The 10,562-nt window shown below is 43.4% G+C and overlaps 1 protein-coding gene across 4 annotated transcripts in view; it reads right to left on the reverse strand.

The window, feature by feature from the left end:
• Positions 1–2,185: 2,185 nt before the first annotated feature.
• The window catches only part of LOC133111443 (phosphoinositide 3-kinase regulatory subunit 6), a 28,670-nt gene continuing 20,293 nt past the window's right edge, over positions 2,186–10,562 (reverse strand). For 2 of the 4 annotated variants that reach the window (XM_061221812.1, XM_061221821.1), the window contains exons 11-20: positions 9,867–10,314; positions 9,317–9,416; positions 9,093–9,215; positions 7,359–7,469; positions 6,506–6,608; positions 6,326–6,396; positions 6,107–6,197; positions 5,154–5,206; positions 4,781–4,887; positions 2,186–4,604 (exon numbers count right to left, since the gene is read on the reverse strand). In XM_061221812.1, the coding sequence (XP_061077796.1) occupies positions 4,454–4,604; positions 4,781–4,887; positions 5,154–5,206; positions 6,107–6,197; positions 6,326–6,396; positions 6,506–6,608; positions 7,359–7,469; positions 9,093–9,215; positions 9,317–9,416; positions 9,867–10,314 (1,358 nt within the window). In that variant the 3' untranslated portion in view covers positions 2,186–4,453. The remainder of the gene's footprint in view (positions 4,605–4,780; positions 4,888–5,153; positions 5,207–6,106; positions 6,198–6,325; positions 6,397–6,505; positions 6,609–7,358; positions 7,470–9,092; positions 9,216–9,316; positions 9,417–9,866; positions 10,315–10,562) is intronic. The other 2 variants (XM_061221829.1, XR_009704995.1) reach the window with 2 other exon arrangements.

Here is a 10,562-nt window from a genome sequence, read left to right on the forward strand (position 1 = left end):
CTTTGTGACTTGAACAACACAAGTATTACATTACATTACATGTCACTTGGCTGATGCTTTCATCCAAACGACTTACAATTGATTAGACTAAGAAGGAGACAATCCTCCCCTGGAGCGATGCAGGGTTAAGGGCCTTGCTCAAGGGCCTCAAGGGGTTAGAACCACCGACCTTGCGTGTCCCAGTCATTTACCTTAACCACTGTGCTACAGGCTGCAGATCATATCAGGCCGTAGACCTGATAAAGACTGCAGTGGGGGCTCACCAATTTTTGAAAGAAAGTACAGCAGTGATGCAGTACATTATAAAATTAACAGCTTTACTGCAGATCTAGGCCAGATACTGCAATATGACTAGAGCCATATTTTTTTACAATAATGGCATTTGGCAGACGCTCTTATCCAGAGCGACGTAGTTGATTAGACTAAGCAGGAGACAATGCTCCCCTGGAGCAATGCAGGGTTAAGTGCCTGTATTACTGTCACCATATTAGTGTACTATAACTGAGACTGACTTGTGCCTAATGACCAAGATATTTTATATCAATCTATACATTTAGCATAATGGATTTTACTTCTTGAGGGCATTTCTTGGCAAATCTGAAAAGTTTATATAGGTATTCCTATTTCTAAATAGCCAGTTTTGGGCAGACATTACAGTGGTATCCTTTCAGAGCAGACTCACGTGGAAATTAATTTTCGTCTTCTTTTAAATTGGATGGATATAATCTTTCTCCATTCTCAGAAATTCATTTACGAATCAGGCACTGACTTATTTGCAAGTAATTTAGGTTTTGACTATAATCTTGATTTACAAAATTGTCTGTGGGTGGTACAATTACTATTCCTGGCTCACTCAATTCTGAATATGAAATTGTAATCAAAATTAATTATGGCAACAAACCCAATGTCAAGAAAATCTAAAGTAACACGCATATGAAAGGGAACTGAATCGTGATGCAACTGTGAATATCGGTAATAGAAAACCACACTTCTCATGCTGGAACATGTTTTTGGACTTTGGACTACACTAGCTAATTTATTTATTTATTCCCCTGCTTTTGCATTCTGCTTTAGTATTCTTTACTGGGGGGTGACATGGCTCAGGCAGTAAGAGCAGTTGTCTGGCAGTCGGCAGTCGGAGGGTTGCCGGTTCGATCCCCTGCCTGGGCTGTGTCGAAGTGTCCCTGAGCAAGACACCCAACCCCCCAAAATGCTCCTGACGAGCTGGTTGGTGCCTTGCATGGCAGCCTGTGTGTGTGTGTGTGTGTGTGTGTGTGTGTGTGTGTAGCATCAATTGTACAGTGCTTTGGATAAAGGTGCTATATAAATTCCAACCATTTACCATTTACAGAGAAGGTGTTCACAATACAGCCATGGCAAGGAATCCAACCTGCAGCCATAAGTGGGGGATTCCGCTCTCTGAACAGCACTGCATGGGCCATCAGTATACTAGTTTTTCAACAAAATGGCCATGTCTGAAACAGCTTGCTTGCCAACTATTTAGTATAGAATTTGAGTACATTTAGTGATATACAGTATTTAATTCCTGACTTTTGCTGAGTGTATTGGGGAGCACCTTTCAGAAAGTAAACCATACTTTTTTGGAGCTTCCGGTGGACGGGGACCTTTTTTCAATAAACACTTCTACAGTACCGTTGGAAAATGGGATATTTTTCACATACAGCCCATAACATGCTAAAAATATGCACTAAACAGTAGACAGTATGCTTAGTAGAGAGTAGATATTTTGTAGACAGTATGCTTAGTAGACAGTGGACATTCTGAGGACATAACAGATAGAAGGCTGTTTTGGAAGGTCTCTAGATTGCTTGGTTAAATTCAGCACCTCCCTCTCCCACCTTCCTCTTTAGTCTTATTTTGCGAACAAAGACAAAAATATTGCCAATGAGATAAGCCAATTTGACTCATTTCAAAATACCCAATGGGGTAAGAAAATTTCCCTTGTCAAGCAAACAGTAACTAAAAACAAGGTAATATTTTCTACTTGAGAGTCTTATTACAGACTTAAATGCTTGTTAAAGCAGTAGTTTTTGGCAGTGCAGCATACTAGCTCCTGCACTATTAAGGCACAGGTTCTTGGTGCAGTGATAAGCCTCCATAATGTGGCTGACAGGCAGGAGGTCCGGTGTGACAGGCGGGGAAGAAGCTGATAAAAACAATGGCAGAGCACTGAAAAATTTATAAAATGTTCTATACATTTACTCCATTTATAAATATACATTATGAACAATAATTAAAACAATTATACATTGAACACAATCAAAACGATTAATTTACATTTACATTCAATACAGTACATCAGTCATACATACCACAAATTGAGACAACATGAATAAAATAGTGTGCAAATGCTGAATGTGAATTAATTCAAATCCATTCTCCATCCCCTAACTGTCAGGCCTGGACTCAGTGAACATGGGCACTAAACTTTGGCTCACAGGTAATGGCCAGTGTAATTATATTATTGACAAACATTTAAAAGGTTAAAACAAGTTAATTATGTCGATTGCTCCAAACTAACTTCGAAACTGACTCAAAGTTAAGCACATGTTGACTGAGTCTCAGCCATACTTCATCTATGAACATATTTTAAGCTTAATTATTGTGAATCGGATTTCATATTAAGTATTAAAAAAACAGTTTCCTCATTAATCAAAAAACATAGTTTTGAGAAAACATGTTTTAAATGAGAATGATTTATGTGGTCAGAGGTCAATGGGTTTTGGTGTTTGTCACTAAAAGTCTTTCAGCCTCCCAGCTAACAGAATACTCACAGCATAGCCAAATCCAAGCAGCATCTAGCCCTTTTAATGCTGTGTAGCCAAACTGGTAAAAACACCAACTATGAGAAAAGTCCTTTTAAAAATACCCAAACCGGACTCTATACCATTAGACAAACCTATAACACTTTCTCAAGGTCCTACTACTGAAGGCAAAAGTAACCTACACGATCCCAAAAAGAGTGTAGAGTCATTTTAAAACTGTTCTGACAGTACAGTGCTCCAAGAACTGAACTTCTCATTAGCGTATAAAGTGAAAGGCCAAAGACATCAGTGGGAGCACAGGCTGTGTTCAGTACAGAGAAACTACTGCACCAGGTAACGGGTCATTTCCCAATTTGCTTTCTACACACCATCGATTCGGCTCACGGAAAGCACTCCACACACAAAAACATAAACCAGACTAACTTCTGTGTGTCATACTGACACAAACACATTTGTGCAAAAACTCACAGTGCAGTGCTGACTCCTCTGGGGCTTGGGTAAGGACATGACACACACCAACCCTGTCCGCCTCAGGGGAGCCATTCAGCCCTGTCTCTACAAATGAGCAGTTTGTATCATGGTGGCCTGTCAGCAATGCCATTGCCACCTTGGAGGTTTGTTAACTACAAATCCCAGCGTACCGTGAATTGACAAAACCGTGAAGAAATGCCTCAGAATTTGGTAATTTTTTCAACCCATAATGCACAGTTGTAGTTGTGAAATCACATTTTCAATGTTTTCATCTATTCCCAGGGTTACAGGGAAGCTGTGACTCAATAATTGGATGCAGTGAAATATTCCCCTCATGCAAACCTAACATTGGTAAACCCACAAGGTGTTTTTACAGATTATGATAAACATACTGTAAGTGATAAGACGGCCATCTTTTCATTCAACGGATTCGGCATTTCTCAGCACTAATGCAAAGCTTTGGCAGGGGTCTGTTATTGACTGAAAGAGGAGGGATTTGCATTATTTATAAAGGCAAATCACTCAAGTTCTTCAAACCTATTACAGTAGTCCTTCAGCATGATATTGCAGTCCAAATGAAACCCCCTTCAACCAATTAATCTTGAAACCAAATGGGGACAGATCCTAGATGTGAAGTGGCGAATAACAAAGTAAAATGGTGGCTTCAGTGTCCTGGTCCCTTCCAGCCCCTGGAGGCTTTGGTTTAGCCACACCAGACGCATTGTGAATGGAAACCCCTGCCTCTCTGCTTTCCGTTACACTGATGGCCCGAGGCATTGGCTCTGCACCAGGCCCATTCTCTCCAGGGGGGGACAGGCTTGTGTGTTCAGCAGCTTCACCACATAAATATCACCTCCGTCCCAACGCGAGCCAGATTTCAACAGTACAGTCAATAGTGCACCGGTGTATCTATTCAGCATAACGGATTGCATTTATATATTAAGACACTTGGTGCAATCAGTTGAGTATGTTGTCAGGAATGGATCAGGTATCAATTACCTACAGCAGCCAGCTTGCTCCTCCTCCCATGTGCTCACTTCTGGACAGTTCATCGGCAGCCACAGCTGACACTGTCAGTGAACCCTATTGAATGCGTGCGTCACTAAGGAGAGGTGACAACATCACACATCTACGGCAACCACGTAAAGCTGCGTGTCAGTTTCTCCACATGAGTCATGCTCAACCCCCCCTTCCAGTCAGTGGATGATGCCAGCGAAGGTGTTGATTGGCAGAGGTAGGCCCTTGCTGATGTACTTGCTCAGCCCTGTGTCCTCCTGGAGACTGAACTTGGACTTTGCCGTCTTCTGAATGCAGTACCCAGGATCCAGGCAAGGGCACACTTCAACACTGCAGGAAGGGATATACTGTCACACCTCTCATTCAACTGTTAGATTGTAACTGAATTAGCATTCATCAGCAGGGAGGCCGTCAGCAACCGGACTACAGCACACTTTTGCCTCTAAACTGTTAGTCATTTTTATCAATGCTGTTTGTTTGGAAATAATTATTTGCCCATTTCTTACCTCTGAACATCTTTAAACGTCCTGCGAGAGTCTTTGTCAAGATATACAGTGAAGGTCCGGTTTTCAAGGGTTCTGATTTTGATGTTGCAGGTTCTAAGCTTTGGTGCCTGTCAATGCAACCAAATCCACATACAATTAGATAGGTTTTCCTTTGTGTATCCACATGCAGGACAGGACACAATTTATAGGCAGTGTGTGACACGTATGTGGACAGCGTGTGACACGTATGGACAGTGTGTGACACGTATGGACAGTGTGTGACACGTATGGACAGTGTGTGACATGTATGGACAGGATCTCAGATGACAAAAGCCCTTTTTGTGTTAAAAAATAAAAATGATATGTGTTAAGAATTATACATGCACACACTCACCATGCCAAGTTTGGGTTTTGGACAATCGCAAGTTACAGTAAGACAATCAAAATCTGGGGAAATCCAAAGAGAGTCCAAATGAGCAATTAGTGAGTTTAAAATCCCTACACAGTAGGCACGGGGCACATTATGTAGGTTTACTGTATCTGTTTTTGTACAACCTCACAGGAAAGTGCTAACAGCTACTAGTGTCTTACACAAATATTACTATTCAGAGTACATACACCCAGTGATCACTTTAGCAGGTAGACCTGTACACCCGCTTGGTAATGCAAATATTTAGTCAGCCAAGCATGTGTCAGAAACTAAATGCATAAAAGCATGCAGATGTGGTCAAGAGGTTCAGCTGTTTTTCAGACCAAATGTCAGAATGGGGAAGAAATGTGATCTAACTGACTTTGACCATGGAATGATTGTAGGTGCCAGACAGGGTGGTTTGAATATCTCAGAAACTGCTGATCATCTGGGATTTTCACGCACAACAGTCTCTAGAGTTTACAGAGACTAGTGCAAAAACAAAAAATAGCCAGTGAGCAGCAGTTCTGCGGGCTGAAATGCATTGTTAATGACAGACGTCAGAGGAGAATGGCCAGACTGGTAAAAGCTGACAGGAAGGAGAAAGTAACGCTAAAACCATGCAACAGTGGTATGCAGAAGAGCATCTCTGAACACACAATGCATCAAACCTGTGGATAGGCCACAGCAGCAGAATAATTTTTTTTTTAAAGTCTAATAAATACCTAATAAAGTGCTCACTGAGTGTATACTCTACAGTAAATATACACAGATGTACTTTAAAATATAATTCCTGATGAAGGACACTAATTTAGAAAATCTGAAAGGGTTTCACATTCATATATGCATTTATAGTTTATTGCTGAACTGCATAAAGCCAGAGTAACGACCACTGTTTTGCGATCGATTGTTTTATGTACAAATATTATTCCGACTACCTTCTGCTTCATTAGAGGGAACAGCATTGATGTGTACCCCAGTTGTCCTTAGTGTAATTGCCTTATCAACTTCTCTATTGCTTAAAGAGACCTGAAAGACAAAATAAAATGTTTATCAATCATTAATTGCCATTAACATCATTAACACTTATATTGTAATTTAGAAACAGTTAAATCTTTGCAAAGGCCAATAATATCTCCGTATAACAATTTCTTTACCGTTCTGTAGTTTATGGAAACGACTGCTCCGCATATTTCTGCCACGGACTTCTTATGTCGAACGGGCGCATCTGAAAAAGTGAGAAAGCGCTAATGACCACACGGCTAACAGGGAGAGCGGCGTGAACGTACATCTTGTATCCCAGCATGCCAAGCCTTCACACCGTTGGCCTTCTGTACCTTTCAGTGCAGCTGTGAACAGCTGGAACTCTGGGAAGGCCACCTCCAGGTGGGACACGAAGACATCCTCCACTGGCTCCTTGGTCAAGCAGGAGAATGTCAGCTGTGCACACGCGAAAATCAAAGGAGAAACAGTTACACGCAACAATCAAGGACACCAGCCTTGGAGCCTTCAGCAGGGCAAGGTAAAGTCTTTAACTTATAAGTTGAACTATTTTATTACTCTGTTTAAATTGAGTTATGATTACTTGCTGAGTCAGTTGAGTTTCTAAATTCATTAAACTGCATTTATGTTTACAGTGTGTGCACTGAATATAGTTTTGTTTTTTTACCATCGGTACAAAGCTTACATCTCAAATACCTTCTCCACACTTACAGTAGGGCTTCTTATGTTGACATACTTCAGTACTTTGATTTATAGCCACATTTATAATCATCAATATAAATTCATAGCCACACATTTGTTTGCCAACATTGATGTGAGAAAGCACACAAGACACAATGTAAATGCATCAATCTCTCTGGCAATAAATGCCAATGAATTCTGCTATGTAAAATGTTTTATCAGTAATGGTCTGCAGTCATCTGGTGTCAGTAAAGGGCTCATGCAGATCTGTAGTGAAATTAATGTCTGGCTTCAAATCAGAGTACACACGGTGCAGTCTGTAAGTATTTGGACAGTGGCAGAATTTGTGTTGTAGCTTTACTGCCGGTTCCCCGAAATGGGGGGACTATAAATATATATATGTAAAGGGCTGGAATTCCCCAGATACGGACGTCATCACACCTGCGCACAGGCCAGTCTGAGGGCATTGACCCTGACAGCAGGAGAGACAGAGAGAAAGCCTCTCACCTTGACAGAGTAGATGGAGAAGTAGACCGGCTGCACGGCGGTGCGAGTGTAGTAAGAGACGACGTCCTTCAGGAAGGAGCTGGACTCTGACGTTCTGCTGGAGGAGGACTGCTGAAATGGGAGGAGGCCTGCTGCATGAATACGTCGACTGCGAAACGGCTATACACTATTACTATTTACTATTATAGCTGCTTTCCCAGAGTAGGAGCTCTGCTCTTGTGTCCATTGTCCATTCTCCGTGTCTCTGCTGTTTACAAACCTGCCGCCATGCCAGCCATGCAGATTAAAACAGCAGTTCCCAAACATTTTTATCCCAAGGCCCTGAAATCACCCCGTGTGGGGAACACCCTACCTGTCACACTGAGTAAAATGGTTAATGTTTGACGCCATTATCCACCAACCACAGGGTGCAATGCAGTCTCTGTTACGGCTAAAGAGGGAAATTCGATTTCTACATAGATTTGAACAAATGGGGACAATTCCTTTTTTCTACTGTACAAGACAACTGAAGTTTGCATGGTGCTGTCTGTGTAGCTATAGAGTTGGGTTATTTTCTCTCTCAGTGCAGACCTAATTTCTATAATTGCTTGTGGTTTCATGAGCATATGCACACTAACTCATTGGATTCAGTGAAACAGAAACTTTCCAAGTATGAGTGCACGTCTATGTCTGGACTTGTTAATGTTGCTGCAATTACACAACCCCAACTTCCTGCTTTCTTTGATTGCAAAAGGGCTTCAAGAATTTACACTCAGTGAGCACTTTATTAGGTATTCAATAGACATATTCTTCTGCTGCTGTAGCCTATCCACATGCATTTAGTTGTTGCCACGATTGGCTGATTACTGAGCGTATATACACTATATATAAACTCAGTGAGCACTTTATTCGCTGTATTTCAGACCAAATTTCAGAATGGGGAACAAATTTGAAATAGGTTACTTTGACTGTTGTGGTTGTCAGACAGTTTCATTATCTCAGAAACTGCTGATGACCAGTGATTTTCACACACAACAGAGTTGTCTCTAGAGTTTGCAGAGAATGGTGTGAAAAACAAAAGAAACATCCAGTGAGACAGCAACACAAATAAGCACACATTACAACAGTGGTATGCAGGAGAGCATCTCTCAACACACAACGTGTCAAACAACCAAAGTGGATAGACTACAGCAGCAGAATAAAAAAAAGAAAAGTGAAATAAGTGAAAAAAAAAAAGGCTGTAATTCCGTCATGGATGACCCAATATGGATGTGAGTACGTTCAAATCACGGCTGACCGACTGCACTATAACCTCATATTCTCTCTTTTAAAAAGACAGAAATTTATCCAATTGTACCCTATTCCAAACCCTCACGTTGCTGTGGATACAGGGCAGCGACCCAGTCGCTCAGCGACCCAGGAAGATCAGGACATCAGAGAGCGATACGCCTTCTACAAACCGCATCGTCTCAATATCCCAGGAGCGTGACTCTGTGAGAGGAGTGCAATCAGGGCTCTACTGCATACGCCGTTCCTACAGTTCCGCCCACCCTCGGAGCGCCGAGCCAATTGTGCCGCTCCACGTGGGCCGGCAAACCTCGGCTTTGGCACGAACGGGGGCCCACCACGACACACCTATGACCTCGTATTCATTGTTTCCTTTAAAATCTACTGCGCTCGAGTACAGAGCCAAAACACTGTCCAAACACGCCTATCGCACTGTATATATACAGGATGTCACATTAAAAAACTTACCATTTTCGCCAACTTGGGGATCATGCATCCCAGGCTGTTAATGTTGCATTCGTACCATGGGTCCACCCTCCCTAAGTATGCGGCCAGGGCGCAGAGATCGGTCTTTCCTGGTGAAATGTTTTCCTGAAAGGAGAGGAGAACGCGGAATTACACAGTCTGGTGTTGACTGACTGGTTTGTACAAAGGTTATACAGCCCATCGCTGCGGAATGACAGCGGCCTTACTTTGACCGGCGAGGTCACAGCGGGCTCATCTGACACAGGGACGTAGTACATCTGCAGGTTCACTTTCATCGTCAGAAAGAGACGCCGTGCCTCTCTCTTCCTGTTCGCGAAACCACACGTGAGCAATCGGCATAACACAGTACGTCTCGAAAATGTACATACACATTACGCACTAATACATTTCATTTCATTACATTTTATTGCCATTATCAAGTCGGCTCCCACTGAAACTGTCAACAAGACCTCCTGGAGTACTGAGGGGAGGTAATGTTAAATTAAATTGAATAAACACAACCGTCTTTGTACACTTGAACAAGTGCAGGCTATTTCAACAGGGAATGTTTAGCTGATACAAACACATGTATTTTGGTTATTAGACATTAAAATCAGCACCCCGTTGAGACCCAGGTAACCAGATGAGAGGAGTCAACTGCGCTAACTGATGAAGTGCAGAGTAACAGAAAATCAGCAGACCCTGCAGCTGTCCAGGCCCGGGGTTGGAGAACACTGCATTAGAGTAAAATGAAAGTGATACTGGGTCCGATGTTACCTGAGAGAATAGTAGGCCTTGGCTAGTCTCCCCAGAACCCGGTCATCGCCCATGACCAGGATGCGTGCGGTGAAGTGGCGCTGCTGTTTGGGGAAGGGGGTGCTGCTGTTCCCCGCTTTCCTCTGCAGCGTCCCGCCCGCCCCCAGCTCCTCCAGAGAGTCCTGCATGAGGGCGATGTTGTCCGAAACCGAGGGCTTCATCTTAAACCCGCCGCGGCGAGTCAGCCGCACGGAGTCCTGCTCCCCGCCGCCAGCAGGGGGCTCCAGCCCCGCGCCGGGCAGCTCGCTGGCCGGCAGGTCCCTCTCGATCCCGCTGTCCGTCGACATGATGGAGTGCCGCGGCATCTCAGGGCTGAGGTCGGAGGGCAGGTCGGCCATCTCGAAGTCGTCCTGGTAGAGCGAGCAGCGGTCGCTGGACCCGGGCCGGATGAACTTCACCAGCTCACGCCCTGTGCGTCAGGCGGGGGGGGGGAACACACGTGAGTAAGAGCAACACTGACGGCGAGGCGTTCTGAACATGGCTGTGTTGGGTTGCTCAGCCCACACTGTTTAGTGTTGCCCATCAGTGGTCTTCACTCCTGGTGCTGGAGAGCCGCAGGGTGTGCTGGTTTTTGTTGTCTCTCAGCATTTAATTGATCAAATAAAGCAGTTCATTACACAGTTAACTCACCTCACCTGGTTTCTGATATGAAGGCGA

Source organism: Conger conger, chromosome 2, assembly GCF_963514075.1.
Source record: "Conger conger chromosome 2, fConCon1.1, whole genome shotgun sequence".
Lineage (NCBI taxonomy): Eukaryota > Metazoa > Chordata > Actinopteri > Anguilliformes > Congridae > Conger > Conger conger.